This window comes from Helianthus annuus, chromosome 1 (assembly GCF_002127325.2).
Source record: "Helianthus annuus cultivar XRQ/B chromosome 1, HanXRQr2.0-SUNRISE, whole genome shotgun sequence".
Classification (NCBI taxonomy): domain Eukaryota; kingdom Viridiplantae; phylum Streptophyta; class Magnoliopsida; order Asterales; family Asteraceae; genus Helianthus; species Helianthus annuus.
Window position 1 is genome coordinate 72,587,536 of NC_035433.2, and position 19,688 is coordinate 72,607,223.

General features: G+C 37.5%; 1 protein-coding gene across 1 annotated transcript; it reads right to left on the bottom strand.

Moving 5' to 3' along the window:
• Positions 1-6,528: 6,528 nt before the first annotated feature.
• Positions 6,529-6,948, bottom strand: LOC110903799. The gene has a single exon (XM_022149618.1). The coding sequence runs from the start codon at positions 6,946-6,948 to the stop codon at positions 6,529-6,531; it is 420 nt and encodes a 139-aa protein (XP_022005310.1).
• Positions 6,949-19,688: the final 12,740 nt, after the last annotated feature.

Consider the following 19,688-nt stretch of genomic DNA (forward strand, 5'->3'; position numbering starts at 1 on the left):
CAAACCTAATAGCGTTATCAACTAATAACCCGTTCGCCCCCGGCGATTAATCGGTACTGTAAGCAGGGACTTAAAGTGATAGAGTTTCGTTTAGCATGGCTAGTTGTGATTTATAAATAATATCCAAACGTATCTCCCCCGGAGATAGTAATTACCCATTCTGATTTCCCCCGGAAATAATGGTTTGAAAGTATTTTTCCCAAAGTTGACAGTTTGTCCGTGTCCCTCCACGGGACGCATGCTTTTAGTGTGTGAACTCACCTTGGGTTGCTCGGCAGATTAGGTTACTTGTCAAACACGCTGGTCACCACGTCCTAACATGGTTACCAGTATAGGTCAGGTTTGGTGTACAAGCAATCACGTATAATCTACACATCACTAACACGTAGCATGCATACAAACATACATTGGGTTATTGGGCCGGCCCTAATATTTACACAATCAAACAGAATTTCAGCAACACATAGTCCAGTCAACAGGTAGCCCAAACTAAACACATTATGGCCCAATAACCAAAGTGGACAGCCCAGTCGAGACAAGTGGTCTCGACTCGAGAACATGCGGTCTCGAGTCTCAACCAGGAGGTCTCGGCTTGTACTGGTTGGTTTCGAGTGGTGCAGGCTTGACTCGCAACCTCAGAGGTTCCGAGTCTGGTCTCGAGTTGTCACGAGGAGGTCTCGAGTCGCAACCGTTGCGGTCTCGAGTTGTCACGCTGTGGTCTCGAGTCGCAACCGTTGTGGTCTCGAGTCGCAATGCTGTCCATGTTTTGTTCACGTGCAGATTCAGAATATAGCAGGCTAATTGTACTATGCATCAGGCCCAAATCAAGAAATAACCAATGAGGTTTCACAAACAAGTTTTCCTAAACTGTCAATTAATAAAAATGGATCAAACATTGCCCTTTTTAAATCTTCAACTCATATTCAACATGTTCATCTTTAGGGTTTTCATGTTTAAAACATAACCATGAATTCTTTAAATTAAAATCACATGTTTAACAAGATCATTTTGCAAGAAACAAATGAAACATTCATTTTGTAACCTTGAACATAGTTCGGTTGGCCATAAACATTCTTAAACTACCATTTATTAGTCATTTTTAAACATGTTATCAAGCATTAACACATAATGGTTTACACATATTGTTAAACTCACAAATCATCCGAAAATCATGCATAACTCTTTTAACTAAACACCTTCTAGTTCATTAGTCACACATATATCCTACACACACACAATAAAACACTAACCGGTTATGAAGAAAGCACCGAATCAAGGAAGAAAGTGAGAAAATGAAATGTCCGATTTGTGGTGATGATCTTGACCGAGTTTCTTGACCGAGATTCTTTGTTGTTGCCGGTTAGATCCAAGCTTGAACCGAGAATTTGTGAGAGAAGGTGGTGTTGTTGAGGGTTTTTAGTGAGAGAGAAAAGGAGTGTGTTTGTGTAAGAAATGAAGGAAGTGGGGAAAGGATTGGGGTTTTATACAAAGTTTCGAATAGGCTAAGGGGGTTTCGGCCCAACCGGTTACGACCCACTCGAGACCGAGTGGTCTCGAGTCATGGTCTCGACTCACTAGCATATACGCATAAACTTATATAATATACATACATACAACACATATCATGCAAAAAGGTCACGTTTCCATTTAGTAATGTATATATACAAAATGATATTACAAGATGTTTGTTCGGAAAAACCTAGAGTGTCACATTATCCCCAAGTTTTAAGAACTTTCGTCCCGAAAGTTAAGGCAGCCACTGTCAAGCTAGTACGTGTAAGAGTGTTTCAACGGGGTGTCACAATATATATATATAAGATTTAAAAAAAAACATGTGTCTCTCAAAAGCAAAGGCCCTGTGCGTCGTCCTTCCCGCACACCCTCATCACCGCCACCAGGGCCGTCTCCGAAAATCTTCAAAAATATGTAGGCTCTGTGCGAAGATAAAATACAAGCCCCTAAGATATAAACTTCTTAAAAAGAATATACAAAAAAGTTTTAAATATATGAAATGAATTAAAAATTTGCGGAATCACCTACATGTTGCGTCGAGCTGCTTTTTTACGTGGAAACGTAGATAAAAAGCATATCACACAGCATTTAGACAACGAAACGTAGAAAGAAAACACGTTGTAAGGGTAAATTAAGAAAATGTGGAATAGTTATGTCGTAACTTTAAAAATCGTTATTTACGATCATGTAAAACCATCGTAACCTATCCAATTTTATTTAGAAAATACACAAAGTTGAAAGAGATAAAAAAACAAAATAAGACTTTTTTTCATAAAAAAAATTGAACACACAAAACTAATTGTAGATTGAATAATATTTTAACAAACTAACATAAATAAGCATTTTTAAACTAGATTTGAGAAAAAACTATGATTCTCGTTTTGATTTAATGTAATACAAAATTAGTCAATTAATGTCATTTGCATTTAATACATAGGTAACAAACATAAAAAAATCAACTAAAAATGAAGCTATCAACATTAGAACCCAAGACTTACTTGCTAATAAAGTGACATGAGAACCATTAGACCATGGGCCTCATCTTATCACTTTCCAATTCAGTATTTATATATTCTAAGTTCTACAATGTAAATTTATTAAAAAAATACATTATGGGCCCTGAGCCGTCGCCTATTCTACACCCCTCCGGGCCGCTCCTGACCGTCACTGTTTATAAGACATCATTAAATCAGTTAAATCTAGATTTTTAGATCACATATTCTAAAGTTTACTTAAAATCTCTAAATTAAACCGAACCTTAATGCAATCTCTTTTTCTAGCTAGCATGAGGTAAAAAATAACTCACCTTTGATAAAGATAAAACTAGATCATAAAGCATTTTCATTATTAAAAGTTTAGTGCATATATCGACTCCTTTCTTTTGTAAATAGCTTTTTCCCTCTTTTTCTAAGCCTCCCTTCCATTAAGACAACATGTTCCCTTCTTTCTTAGCAACAATAATATAGTAGGTACGAAATTATGATAGATCCTTCATCAACAATGTCGGTGTAAATTCAATGACATTGATTACTTAGGGCTCAACACAAAAATGGATATAAATATTTGATTTTTATGCCCTATCATATCTTGTATATTTACTAACTCTATAAATGACGATATAGTTATCTATATATATTGTATATTATCTTACTAACTCTATAAATGACGATATTGTTATGAACAAGCCTAATAGCAAGAAGATGAGAAAAGATATTGGTAAAGAAAGATATGTTTATTATTAATGGTGCATCTTTTACATTAGAATACATGGAGTATTTATAAAGGGAAAAGTCTTGGAGAACAAGTTGGACTATATTAGGAATTGATAATCATAATATAATTAATTATTTATAACACTCTCCCTTGATTATCAACTCCATACGCTTAATGTTGCCTCATTAAAAACCTTGTCAGGAAAACCCAATTGGACAAAACCTTGACTAAGGGAAAAAGAGTGCAACACGTATTATCTCCCCCTGATGATGATCACTTAAGTTCCTTGAGTCAACGCATCCCGATCCCATGAACTAACTTCTTGAATGTTGAGGTCGGCAATGATTTAGTGAACAAGTCTGCTAAATTTTCGATGGAACGAATTTGTTGGACAATAATATCTCCATTCTTTTGTAGATCATGTGTGAAAAAGAACTTTGGCAAAATGTGCTTTGTTCTATCACCTTTGATGTATCCTTCCTTAAGTTGAGCAATGCATGCCGCTAGGGCTGTAAACGAACCGAACGAACACGAACAAGGCCATGTTCGTGTTCATTCATTAAGGAAATTAACATGTTCGTGAACTGTTCACGAACGCATACCGAACATAAGTTCATGTTCATGTTCGTTCGTTAAGGAAATTCAGTTGTTCACGAACTGGTCTCGAACACAAACGAACACAAGCGAACACAAACGAACGCAAGCAAATAAAAAAGAACGCCAACGAACATTTAACTTGAAAATAGAAAAATAAAAATATTGTTATCCTTAAACATTGGATATAGGTAGTTAAATATAACCATCAAATGATAAATCAAAACACAAGAAGTCTAATACACCACCAAACAACTAACTTAGACATAATTATCCCCAAAAATGTCTTAGCATGTCCAAATTTTAGCTAATATAGAAAAAATAACAGGGTTTCAAGTCTTCAATATGTTTAGATAAAAGGTTTATTATTTATTATTTTTTTATATAATCAAACGAACACGGACGAACGTAACCGAACATATTACCGAACGTTCATGAACGCAGTCGAACGAACGAGACCTATGTTCGTGTTCGTTCGCTAAGCTAACCGAACGAAAATTTTTTGTTCGTGTTCGTTTGTTAAGCTAATCGAACGAACATAAACGAACTTCCCGCCGAACGGTTCACGAACTGTTTGCTGAACGTTCGGTTCGTTTACAGCCCTACATGCCGCGTTGTCTTCATTTAAGATTGTCTCATCTCCTGAAGAAATACCATAAGATCCACGAATGTGTTGTATTATAGTCCTTAACCAAATGCATTCTCGACTAGCTTCATGTATCGCCTAATATTTTTGCATGATTAGATGATGTGGCTGTGATTGTCTGCTTTACCAAACGCTATGATATTGCAGTACCTCCACTTGTAAATAAATACCTAGTTTGATATCGCCCAGTGTGAGGATCAGACAAATACCCTGTATCTGCAAAACCAACCAAACCAGTTTTCGATTTATTTGTAAAATACAAACCCATATCTTTTGTATCTTGAAGGTATCTAAATATTTGTTTTACCTCATTCCAATGTCTCTTTGTTGGGCATGAACTATATCTTGCCAGTAAATTTAAAGAAAATGATATATTAGGTCGTGTATGGCTAACAAGAAACACTAGTGCACTAATTGCACTTAAATATGGTACTTCTAGACCAAGGATTTCATCTCCATCTTTGGGAGGTCGGAATGGATCTTTTTCCACATCAAGCGGCCTTACAACCATTGGAGTACTCAATGGATGTGATTTTTTTCATATAAAATCTTTTTAGTAGTTTCTCTATGTAAGTTTCTTGATGCACAAGGATTTCACCCTTAAGGTGTTCAATTTGTAATCCAAGACAAAACTTTGTCTTTCCAAGGTCTTTCATTTTAAATCTCTTTTCAAGTATTCAACTGCCTTTTGAAGCTCCCCTAGAGTTCCAATTATATTCATGTCATCAACATATACGACAATTATAACATATTTAGATCCTGACCTTTTTTATAAAAATACACGGGCATACAGAATCATTTTTATAGCCTTTTTTCGATAAATACTCACTAAGGCGATTATACCACATACGCCCAGATTGTTTTAGCCCATATAATGATTTGTTTAATTTGATTGAAAGATGTTCTCGAGAACTAGATTTACATGAGTTTGGCAATTTGAATCCTTTAGAAAGTTTCATGTAAATATCAGTATCCTTCAGGAACTTATTAGATTTCTTTGAGACATTGGGGAAAATAACGCATTGGTTATTTTAAATGGTGGTCCACCTGGTAACACTACATATGCTTCTCCAAAGCCTTCAATTAATTTTGATTTACCAGATATATTACCAACATTTGCCTTTTTCATGGTTAAAGTAGATAAATAATTATTTTTCTTAAGAATTGTATGCGTTGATGCGCTATCTACTAGACACATATGTTCTCCATTAATAGGGATCTTAGTTAAACACTCCATATGCTTCAAAACAAAACAAAATCATATAAATAAATGTTTAACATGCTTCAAACATAACAAATCCCAATATGTTTCATATGCATCAAAACAAAACAAAAAAACTCAAACAAAATGTTTTAAAGAAATGAAGGAAATAACAACACTTAAAACTAATAATTCATATGCAAGGAAAATTGCAAGCATCCAACTGGGTTGTATCAGCCACGATATAACCAGAATCCAAGTTAGTTGGCTCAATAAGGAAATTATCATAATCCAGATTAGTTGTATCATTATGGTCTTTACGACCATCAGTGACATCAACATTTGCAACCTCACATGTAAAATTTGTCTCCATTCCTTTTGCTTTGATGGATTGTTGATAAAGTTCCACCAAGTGTTTGGCCGTACGACAAGTTTTCGACCAATGATTGTTACTTCCACATCGGTAACATGCATTCGATGAAGATCCGACTTTCTTTTTATTTTTTTCATCACTTGATTTATTTTAATTATTATGCCACTTTTAATGGGTCCCTTTGTTTTTAAACTGAACACTATGATAATTCCCTCGGCCACGTCCACGACCATGACCACGACCACGACCACGACCACGATGATAACCTCGACCACGTCCATAACTTTCACTTTGGCCATTATATGTTGCCACATTAGCTTCAGGGATTGGGGTTGCTCCAACCGACGAGTCTCGTGATTTTCATTAAGAGCTCATTATTTTGCTCGACCACAAGCAAACATGATATTAACTCACTATATTTGGTGAAACCCTTTTCACGATATTTTTGTTGTAGTATCACATTTGAGGGGTGATAGGTTAAGAATGTTTTTACAACATTTCCTTATCAGTAATATTTTCATCACATAGAATCAATTGTGATGTGATTCTAAACATTTCCGAGTTGTACTCGCTTATAGACTTAAAGTCTTGCAACCTTAAATTGATCCACTCGTAAAGAGCTCTCGGTAATATTACCATTTTCTGGTGGCCATACCTTTCTTTCAGGTTGGTCCAAAGGACAAGTGGATCCTTGATAGTGAGGTACTCACTTTTCAAAGCCTCATGAATATGATGGCGTAAAAAGATCATGACTTTTGCCTTATCTTGGGTATTTGACTTATTTCCTTCTTTAATTGTTTCATCCAGATTATTTGCATTCAAATGTATTTCAGCATCCAATACCCATGACAAATAGTTTTTCCCAGTAATATCTAAAGCCATAAATTCAAGCTTTGCAAAACTTGTCATGGTAGAACTATATTGTAAAAAAAAAAAAAAAAAACACATGTAGTAATGTATGTTATTCGAAGTGTAAACCAATAAGTATAAAACTTTTCAAGATTTGGTTAACGTTGTATTTTTATAAAGGAAAATTATACATATAATATTAAGAAGGTCCTAATATTAAACCTTGTGTGACAACAACCACATCTATCTTATTGATGTAATTAAAGTTATTGAATTCTTATTAAAAAATAGCAAAGTATCATATAGGGGTTGAATTAAGTCGTTTGTGTATAAAAAATAGAAACATGAATATGAAGATTTAATATTAAACAAAGAGGAGAATTACTCATCATAAGATGCAGAAGACAACTAAATAATATAAGAAAATCTGGTTTCAAAATTATATTTATTTAAATAAGGTCATTAAAAGTGTGCATTTAAAAAGAAAATAATATAACACAAATATGTAAAATCAGATCTTGATTTTAAGAGTATAAGAATATTTCTTGACAATCGAAGTACATAGTCAAATAATTAAAAAAATTAATTAGTTTTAACAATCATAGTGAAACAAATATCTAAGAAACCATCATAATAATAATAATAATAATAATAATAATAATAATAATAATAATAATAATAATAAATTTGATAAAAGAACATATGACCTCTGATGATAATATAGACCTATTTGCTAATAGAAAATTGTGTGTTTGGTTATTATATCTTAACTAGGTGATGCCCCGCCCGCGTTGCGGGGTGATGTCCGAATTATTCTTAGCCAATTAAAAAAACAATACTATAGTTTTGCTAGAAATAAAAAGTAAAAAGAGTGTTAATTAGGCAGCTCTTTGACACGATTTTTAGCTGGGGCAAAGTCATATTTTTATTTTTACTTGGCGGAAAAATCAAATTTTTTCAAGGGTAAAATCCTAATTTTTAGCTAGGGCAAAACCATATTTTTATTTTACACTGGGGGCAAAAACGTAATTTTAAATTGAGGGTAATATCGTAATTTTGAACCAAGGGAAATTCGTAAATTTTAGCTGGGGGCAAAAGCATAAATTTATTTTGAGCCGGGGGCAAATACGTAATTTTAAACTGTGGGCAAAACCGTAATGTTAAAGTAGGTATAAAATAATAAAGTGGTGTAAATTCGTAATTTTAAGCCGGGGGAAAAACAAAATTTTATTTTGAACTGGGACGAAAACGTAATTTTTGCTGAGGGTAAAAGCGTATTTTTTTACCGAGGGCGAAATCGTATTTTTTTACCTCGGGGCAAAAGGATAAATGTATTTTGAAGTTGAGACAAAACCGTATATTTTAACTGAGGGCAAAAACGTAATTTTAAAGTGGATATAAAATAATAAACTGAGTGTTTGCTCGTCGCCCATTTGAACCAATAGGAGAGAAACACTATTGCAGGGAGAAAACGTAATTTTAAAGTGTGTATAAAATAATAAAATGGTTGGCCCAATAAGAGAGGGACGGCCGCTCATTTCAACCAATGGCAAGATGATACCTATTTTATGCAAAAAAAAAAAAAAAAAAAAAAAAAGATAAAGCTGGCTGGCCGCCAACCCTAGCCAACCCTTTGGTTTTCCTATTGAACCCTTTGGTTTTCCTATTGAAAGCTGACATCATCAACTTGAGTTTGTATATGTTGAGAATTAGTATGTATTTATTTATTATAAATAGGTAAAAACATAAATATACATATAGAACAGTTATAACCATCGTTAGACTATAGGGTATGGGGCGGGGTTGGGGCGTGGGTTGGAGAGAAACGCCTAAGCCACCACCTCGGGTGGGTTTGGGTTTGGGCGTGGCCCCTTGGGCGGGAGTTTAAAGTCAGGCGTGGGGCATGCTAATGATCCTATGTGGCCGGCTCTTATTGGCTTGTTGGCTAGGGCATAGCGGACCATGTTTAAATTTTAGATTTTTTTTTTATTTTAATACACCTGGCCAAGCCACGCCGGGCTAGCCACGCCCTGCCATACCCCTTTGAAATTGGCTTTTGGTCTTGGATGGCCCATAGTCCACGTGTCGCACCATACTCCCAACCCACGCCCACCATACCCCACGATCTTATTGGACGCACATATGACAAAATATTATATTATTAACGTGTCATTGGTAATAGATATTACATTAGCACCATATTAACTGGCGATAGTTATCATATTAATATTATGAAGTGCTAAATAAATACATATTATTATCCAATACATATTAACTGGCGATTGTTAACAAACTACTTCATCCCCCGTTCGTGTTGTGGGGCGATGGCTAAATAATGAGCGAGTGTTAGGCAGCTCATTGACACGAAAAACAATTAAATCGAGTCAACCAATTAAAATAAAACACTTTTATAGTTTTGAAAAAAAAAACTAAAACAATTGCAATATTGTAATTTTTAACTGTGGGAAAGTTGTATTTTTTGACTGGTGTAAAATCGTAATTTTCCAAAAGCTAAAGTAATGGCAGTACTGTAAATTTGAACCAAGGCAAAGTTGTAATTTTTCACAGGGGCAAATTCGTAATTTTGAACTTGGGGTAACAGCGTAATATAATTTTGAACTAAAGGCACAATCGTAATTTTAAGCTGGATGCAAAAGCACAATTTTATTTTGAACCGAGGGTAAAATCGTAATTTTGAGTTGGGGCAAAAACATAATTTTATTTTGAACTGGGGAAAAACGTAATTTTGAATTGAGGGCGAAATCACAATTTTTTACATGCAGAAAAATCACATTTTTGAACAGAGGGTAAAATCGTAATTTTAACTGGGGGTAAAAACATAATTTTATTTTGAAGGGGGCGAAAAGGTAATTCTGAGCTGAGGGCAAAACCACAATTTTATTTTGAACGGAGGGAAAAATCGTAATTTTGAGCTGGAGACAAAAGCGTAATTTTATTTTGAGTTGGGGGCAAAACCGTAATTTTAAAATGGGGCAAAACGTAATTGTAGAATGGATATAAAATAATAAACTGGTTGGTCCAATGGGGTAGTGCCAGGCAAAGTCGTAATTTTGAGTTGAAGGCAAGATCGTAATTTTGAGATTGTGACAAAAAGCGTAATTTTATTTTAAGCTGGCGGGCAAAAACGTAATTTATAATGGATATAAAATAACCCGGGTGATAACCTAGTAAAATAATAAACGTGTTGGTCCAATGGAGGAGTGTCAGGCAGCTGTCTGGCACTATTCCCTAATCTGGTAAATGTATATATGGGAAATATTATCCAATACCTTTGATATTACCATATTAATATTATGGATATTTGTGGGTTGTGTTGATAAATAAGATAGTAGCGATGATACCAAATAGATAGTTATTTCATGGTAAGGGTAAGGATATAATAAGAAATTTATTTGCCTAGAAAGTAATTTTGACAATCAATAGATTTAATCAAGAGCTAAGATTAAATGAGTGAAATTGAAAATAAAAAAAAAAAAGAGACGCGTGGGTTGTGTAAGGGTATTCTAGTCAGTCCATGACAATAATTTCTCTCTCCTCCAGTTTTCCCTCATTTTTTAAACGTTAATAACTTTTTCATGCGATATTATTTTTTTTATAAAATACACAAAAAACGAGCATTTTTTTTATCTTTAAAACGAGTACACTATTGCTATATTTTCGAATTTTTTTTTGAAAACCCAGTTGCGTAAAACGCAATAGAAAAAACCCAGTTGCGTAAAACACAATGAAAAAAAAACCTAAAAATGACATTTTTGTAAAACGCAAGGCACCAAAAACACAAAGAAATGTCTTATTTGTAAAACGTAATAGCCAGAAACACAAAGAAATGTCTTATTTCTAAAACGCAATAGCATAAAAACACAAAAGAAAGTGTACTTTCTAAAACGCAATTCGGAAATTGGCTCATTTGTTTTACCTAAAACGAAATGCACCAAAAAAACAAACAAATGTCTTATTTCTAAAACGCAATGGCCAGAAAACACTTAAAATGTCTGTTTTCTAAAACGTAATGGACTGAAAACACATAAAAATGTGTTTTACCTAAAACGCAATGCACAAAAACACAAAGAAGTGTCTTATTTATAAAACGCAATGGCCAGAAAACACTTAAAAATGTCTCATTTCTAAAACGCAATGGCCTAAAAAACAAAAGAAAGTGTTCTCTCTAAAACGCAATGGACTGAAAACACCTAAAAATGTGTTTTACCTAAAACGAAATGACTAAAAACACTTCAAAAATGTGTTTTACCTAAATCGCAATAACTAAAAACACTTAAAAATGTGTTTTTTCTAAAACGCAATGGCCAGAAAACACATAAAACTCTCTTATTTCTAAAACGCAATGGACACATAAAACTGTCTGTGAATTGTCTGAACCAGAGAGTAGCAAATAAAAAATTGTCTGAATTGTCTACGAATTACTGTCTTCGAAATGAGCCAATGTCTGAATTGAACCAGCTCGACCCCAGACAAGAGCTCTGCCCCTTGGACCCCGCCAGGGGCTGCCGCCTCTTGGACCCTGCTACCAGGGGCATTGCCCCTGGACCCCCGCCAAGATCGTAAAATGCAATGACTAAATCAAAAACCCAGATCGTAAAAATGAAATTAAAGAATTTCTTACATGGATCAAAGCCGATTTCTTCAATGATTGACGAAATTTGAATGATAGAAACACTTATCAGCGATCGAATCGAACGGTTCGAGTGATTATCTTCAAAATCACGGGAAAAAACGAGATTTTGAATGAAATTAAACTGGGTTTTCTTCAAAAAAAAAAAAAAAAAAAAAAGACTGAATAACACGTTGATCAGGTGTTTGAATCATTGATTGGTGACGAAAATCGCACTATAATGTAGTGATTATTGAGATAGAAAGTGAAGAAATGGTTGAAGATGGTGGGTTTTGAAAATGGTGGGTTTTTATGTTACTGTGAAGAAGAAGGAAGAAGAAAATAACAAGATTGACTATAATACCTTTCCTCTTTATTTTAAATTTTGCCACATGTCCTAATCCTATTGATTTCTATCCTTCCTAGCCAAAATAAACTTTCTATTTGATCCTCACCCTTGATGGTAATAGAGTTAAATGCCATTTTACTCCCTGTGGTTTGGGCCATTTTGCCAGTTTAGTCCAAAGGTTTCATTTTTAACCTGTGGGTCCAAAAAGGTTTCACAGTTGCCATTTTAGTCCACTGGGTTAACTTCATCCATTTTTTCTGTTAACGAGAAGGCCAATTCGGTCATTTTATATGGCTGAATTGCCCTTTTAGTTAACAGAATTACATACAAAATGACCAAATTGGCCTTCTCGTTAACAGAAAAAATGGATGAAGTTAACCCAGTGGACTAAAATGGCAACTATGAAACCTTTTTGGACCCACAGGTTAAAAATGAAACCTTTGGACTAAACTGGCAAATTGGCCCAAACCACAGGGACTAAAATGGCATTTAACTCATGGTAATACCTTTATTATTGTGGGTTTAGGATATGATAGAAAGTTTATTTGGGTAGGAAGCTTATGAAGTAATCTTGACCATCTATTTATTTAATCAAGGTCTAAGATTAAACGAATGAAATTGAAGGAAAAAAAGGAGGCGCGTGGGTTTGTTAGGGGCATTTTAGTCAATCCAGCACAATAGTTTCTCTCTCCTCCAATTCCCCCCCCCCCCCTATTTTTTAAACGTTAATAACTTTTTCATACGACATTATTTTTTTATAAAAATTGCACAAAAAAAACGAGCGTTTTTATCTTTAAAACGAGTATACTATTGCTATATTTTCGAATTTTTTTTTTTGAAAACCCAGTTGCGTAAAACGTAATTGAGAAAACCTAGTTGCGTAAAATGCAATAAAAAAACGTAAAAAAATGACTTTTTCTAAAACGTAATGCAACAAAAACACAAAGAAATATCTTATTTCTAAAACGCAATGACTAGAAAACACAAAGAAATGACTTATTTCTAAAACGCAATAGCTTAAAAATACAAAAGAAAGTGTACTTTCTAAAACGCAATGCACCAAAAACACAAAAAAAATGTCTTTTTTCTAAAACGCAATCGCCAGAAAACACTTAAAAATGTCTTTTTTCTAAAACGCAATAGACTAAAAACACAAAAGAAAATGTACTTTCTAAAACGCAATGGACTCAAAACACATAAAAATGTGTTTTACCTAAAATGCAATGCACTAAAAACACAAAGAAATGTCTTATTTCTAAAACGCAATGACCTAAAAACACAAAAGAAACTGTTCTCTCTAAAATGCAATAAACTTAATACGCATAAAAATGTGTTTACCTAAAAGCAATGACTAAAAACACTTCAAAAATGTTTTATTTCTAAAACGCAATGACCACAAACTGTTGTTCACAGAACCAGAAACTGTCTAAAACGCAATGACCAGAAATTGTTGTTCACAGAACCAGAAACTGTCTAAAATGCAATGACCAGAAACTGTTGTTCACAGAACCAGACCAGAAGCTCAACCCCTGCCAGGGGCTCTGCCCCTTGGACCCTGCTCCCAGGGGCGCTGCCCCCGGACCCCCGCCAAGATCGTAAAAGGCAATGACTAAATCAAAAACCCAGATCGTAAAAATGAAATTAAAGAAATTCTTACTTGGATCAAAGCCGATTTCTTCAACGATTGACGAAATTTGAATGATAGAAATACTTATTAGTGATCGAATCGAATGAATCGAGTGATAATCTTCAAAATCATGGGAAAAAATAAGATATTGTATGAAATTAAACTGGGTTTCTTCAAAAGAGCTGAAGAGCACGTTGATTGGGTGTTTGAATCATTGATTGGTGACGAAAATCGCACTATAATGTAGTGATTATTGAGATAGAAAGTGAAGAAATGGTTGAAAATGGTGGGTTTTGAAGTTACAGAGAGAAGAAGAATGGAGAAGATTGGGTAAAATTGACTAAAATACCCTTTCTCTTTATTTTAAATTTTGCCACATGTCCTAATCCTATTGCTTCCTATCCTTCTTAGCCAAAATAAACTTCCTATTTGATTCTCACCCTTATTATTGTATGGATCTTTATGAAGTGCTCTTTATATTATAAGAAAATAATAAATAATGATGAAATAATTGGACAATATGATATACCTTATAATGTGTGATCCAAAGCAAACGTGCTGATAACGTGTTATGAACAAGCCTAATAGCAAGAAGATGAGAAAAGATAAAGGTAGAGAAAGAGATGTTTATTATTGATGGTGCATTTTTTACATTAGAATAGATGGAGTATTTATAAGGGGAAAAGTCTTGGAGAACATGTGACAACCCGTACTCTAGACTTAGCTTGTGTAACGTTATATGCTCACGAGAACTATGTTACTTGAACGAATACATGATATGTTATATGTTACTTGATTATGTGATTATATTGATTGATTGAATGTTACATGCTACGTGATTTAATTGCACATGTTACTACTTGAACCGATTAGTAAAACACTTACAAGAACCCACTCGGTCCATATGGTTGGACTCGAAACCATGAGGTAGCCCAAGTGGGGAGTTTCGGCCCACTTCCCTTCACACGCATATATACACACATTACCTCTAGGGTTTTGGTTTTTACAAACTTAGCAATCAAGAACACATACACACACCAAACGCTCTCTCTCTCGATCGGAACTCAAGGCAGCCGACTCTCTCAAGTCTTGAAGTTTCTTGTAATTGGATCATCCCTCGTGCACACTCTAGAATCGGTTAGTGTTTATGGTTGGTTGTTTATACAGGTTGATGATGTTTCTTGCATGATAATCTAGGGCTATTGTATGTGATTGATGATGTTCTTGTAATCGGCTCATGTATAAATCTGATAGTGTTGTTATAGCTCGAACGAATTGATAATCATATTAGCAGATTTATTTACACAAAGGTTAGGATGCATGCTAGATAAAAATCGGCTGGTGTGATCAATCCGATTGCATGTTTGTTTGTTTTAGTTGCTACTGTTCTTGATGATAATATGCATGTTCTTGAATACTATTCATATGATCTGATTAGGGTTCATGAGAAAACAGATGGACAATTGACTGTTTGATCGATTGCATGCTAAACTAAAAGTTGGAAATTATGTTAATTGATCTGTTTCCGAAACCGGTTGATCTATTTGCTGATATTACGGAATGTTAGTTGGAAACTGATAATTGATTTTGTATGATTGCATGAAACATGGAAACTTGTTACAAGATTGTTAGCACACGGTTACGACTCGGCACCTCCAGTTGCGAGTCGAGACCCCATCAGCATCAACCGGAAGCACGGTTGCGAGTCATGATTTCGACTCGTAACGAGACCATGCCAAACCGAAACCATGGTTGCGAGTCCCGGTTGCGACTCGTGATCAAACCATGATGAGCCGAGACCAGTAGTTACGACTCGTAACCCCGTTGCGACTCGAGACCGGACTCGAAACCACCTAGTCTCGAAGGATATGCATCTGTCGAGATCTCCCTTGTTGCGACTCGTAATCTCTGTTGCGAGTCGAGACCATGCACGTGCACACGATTGGACTTGCACACTGACACGAGCCCAACTATTTGGGCCGGACAATTGGACTCGTTTACATCTTTGCTAATTGGACTGCTTATCTGATTGGGCTATTATTGTCATTGGGCCGGGTTATGGTTGGGCCGAATACTTAGATTTGTTTATCGGATTACTGATACGTGTACATGTTTACCATGAATCCTTGCATGCTTGCAACGTGTTAACCTATGTGATACAATATGCGTGCTATATACGAACCTGACTTATGTGATAACCATGATAGGACGTGGTTGACCATTTACTTGCTACCTGTACTCTTTGTGTATCTGCCGAGCAACCCAAGGTGAGTTCACACAGCCAAGGCATGGGGTTCCCAGGGTGGGAATGGGATTGGATGATTTTACGTACATACTTAGTTAACGGAACATAATGATATGAGTCCTCAGGGTGAGGGTGGTAAATGATGAGATACAGCTAGACTAGTATACCTTCTTGAACTGATCTTCGCACACACGCCAGGGGTTGGCCGCGATATTATGACTATCATTCGCACACATGCCTTGGAAAGGCCGCGAACTATATACTAAAACTTCGCACACATGCCAGGGTGGCCGCGATACAAATATACATAGTCTAGAATACTTGAGAACTTTCACTAATCTTCGCATACATGCCGAAAGGGCCCGCGATACGAACTAATACTAAACATGAACAATGAACGAACTAATACGATGCATGATTAGATGATCGAACGCAATGCTTGCTATACTATACTATTACTGAACTTACTTTCTGTGAACTCGCTCAACTAGTTTGTTGACTCTCTGCTGCATGCCTTGCAGGACCTTAGGTACATTATGGAGCTTGCACAGGGAGGAGCAGGTCGTTGTGGGCAAAGGATCGTGAATGATATTTCAACACTTATGTTAAATCATACATACTATTGTTTGGGTTACTTAAATGCTTCCGCTATACTTAACTATTTTATACGTTCAATATGATTGGTGGTTAGGATCCTGGTCATGTCACGCCTCCAAGCGGGGAGACTCCGCGTGTGGATTTTGGGGGTGTGACAGATTGGTATCAGAGCCATTGGTTATAGAGAACTAGGTTTTAATATGGGAAAACGTTTTTATTAAAACCAGACTATAACCAGAACAGTGCTCTCAACGATCCACAACGACGCTTCGCTCCACGTGCAAGACTCGACATCCTAGGTAATAAGGTTTATGCTATGGCCTGTTTGCTAGAACTGCTTAGAACTTTGCTCGCATTACGTTTAGATACACATGACTTTATTACATGAGAACACCTGCGTGCTTACACTTTTCTGTCATCGCCCTACTCGCTAACCACTCTCGCTTACGTTACTTTTACTATGAAGATCATGTCTGGACGAATCAACATGACTCAAGCCCAGCTAGAGGCTCTCGTTCAAGCTCAAGTTGCTGCGGCACTTGCAGCTGCTCAAGCAGGTCAACCAGCGCAGCAAGTTTGCACCTTTAAGAACTTCATGGACTGTCGTCCAAATTCCTTCAGCGGTACAGAGGGGGGCAGTGGGACTCCTCCACTGGTTTGAGAAGCTAGAATCCGTATTCGAAATGTGCGAGTGCCCTGAGGCTCGCAAGGTCAAGTTTGCCACTGGTACTTTGGAAGGAATAGCACTAACTTGGTGGAACGCCCAAGTTCAAATCTTAGGGTTGGCAGCTGCTAACGCCACCCTATGGAACGATTTTAAGGAACTCATCAAGCGTGAGTATTGCACGCGGGAAGACATACACAAGCTGGAAGACGAGCTTTATAACCTGAAAATGGTTGGATCAGAGATCGAAGCATATACTAAACGGTCGAATGAGTTGGCTGTTCTGTGTCCAACTATGGTGGACCCTCCATACAAGCGTATTGAGTTGTATCTCAAGGGATTGGCGCCAGAGATCCAGAGCCATGTTACTTCGGCTAATCTCGAAAACATCCAGGAAATCCAACGCCTCGCTCATCGCATTACCGACCAGGCAGTGGATCAGAATAAACTGCCTAAGCGTGTCAACGCTACTGCTACAGTCACTTCAGCTGCTACTACCGCTACACCCAGCGACAACAAACGGAAATGGGATGGGGATTCCGATCAGTCTCAAGCACAGCAGCGCAGAACGAACGACTACCAGAATCCGAGTCAGCAATCATCTGGCAGTCAGGAGCAGGGTGGATACAGGGGAGTACACCCACTATGCAACAAGTGTAACAAGCACCACAGTGGAAGGTGTCGCAAGGAACGTTGCCAGAGATGTTTCAAAATAGGGCACGAAGCCAAAGATTGCAGGAGCTCACGACCTGCAAACCAGAATCAGCAACTTCCACCACCAGCTCCTCAGAACCCACAGCAGCAGCAGCCACAGCGTGGAAATCGGGGATGTTTCCAGTGTGGGGCAGAAGGTCATTACAAGCGCGATTGCCCACAGTTGAACCAGAATCAGAACAACAACAATAACCAGGGCAATGGGAACAACAACAACAACAATGGCAACGAGGCAAGGGGTCGAGCTTTCATGCTAGGACAAGGAGACGCTGTTTGAACTTATAACTCGTTTTGGGATTTTCTTTATGTCTCTGTTACTCAAACGAAGTTTGGTTTGAACATGAATAGTATTGGGTTTTATGGATTATTTTAATTACTATACCTTATGTTTGATATGCTGGATGGTTTGATATGTTTGAACGCACCTGTCGTATTTAAGGACCTTATGAACAGGGTGTGCAAACCCTACCTAGACAAGTTCGTCATAGTATTCGTGAAGTCCACTTCTTAGGTCACGTAGTGAACAAGGATGGGAGCCGTGTCGATCCATCCAAGGTAACCTCGACCAGAAATCGGCCTACACCACGTACTGCAGACGGTTTACGCAGGGATTCCTCGAAGATTGCTCAGCCACTTACGCTACTGACACGGAAGGATGTCACCTATTGCTGGGGAGAGCCCCAGGAGACTACCTTTCAGCGCGACAAGGTTATCGTTTGCGCCTCTCGTCAACTCAAGGTTCATGAACGGAACTACACAACGCACGATTTAGAGCTGGGAGCTGTTGTTTTCACGCTTAAGATATGGCGACACTACCTGTACGGTACCAGGTGCACGACTTACACCGATCACAGGAGTCTCGAGCATATTCTTAAGCAGAAGGACTTGAAGCATGCGTCAACGACGATGGGTGGAACTACTTAGCGACTACAGGTGAGCCATCAAGTACCATCCAGGCAAGACCAACGTTGTGGCAAACGCCCTCAGTCGAAAGGACACACTACCTCAACGCGTGCGAGCGCTACAGCTTACGATTCAGTCTAGCTTTCTTGCACAGATACGAGATGCTCAGGCAGAAGCACCGAAGCCCGAAAACGTCAAGGCTGGAGCCTTACGCGGCACACAACAACGATTAGGACAGAAGGCAGACGGCGCCTACTATGTAACGGGGCATATTTGGGTCTCACTTTACGACGGTCTACGCGAACTTGTGATGGATGAAGCTCACAAGTCTCACTACTCCGTACATCCAGGGGCGGATAAAACGTACTACGACGTCAGCACTATCTATTGGTGGCCTAGTATGAAGGCCCACATCGCTACGCACGTCGGAAAATGCTTGACCGGTGCGAGAGTCAAGGTTGAATATCAGGAACCAGCTGACCTACTTAAGCAGCCTAAGATACCTCAATGGAAATGGGAAGGAATTTCCATCGATTTTGTTACAAGCCTACCTCGATCCCAGCGTGGGAACGATACCATATGGGTGATCGTGGATCGACTCACCAAGTCTGCACATTTCCAACCGATTAAGGAAACGGACAAGTTCTCCACTCTCGCAGACATCTACCTTAAAGAAGATTGTTCGAGGCACGGGGTGCCCACGTCCATCATTTCGGATCGCGATGCACGATTCACGTCAGAACTTTGGCAAGCAATGCACAAACCATTCATGAGCACAGTAGCATACAAGCCGCACCATTCGAGGCATTGTACGGGCGTAAATGCCGGTCACCTCTTTGTTGGGCAGAGGTGGGGGATAGTTAGATTACGGGTCCAGAGATTGTAATGGACGCCACGGAAAAAGATTGCACAGATACGACAACGCATGGCGGCAGCACGCGACCGTCAGAAAAGACTACGCGGACAAGCGTAGAAAGCCATTGGAATATCAGGTCGGGGACCATTCGGGATCATAGAAACGTACAGGCAGGGTAGCCTATAGATTGAACCTACCAGCTGAACTCGGGGCAG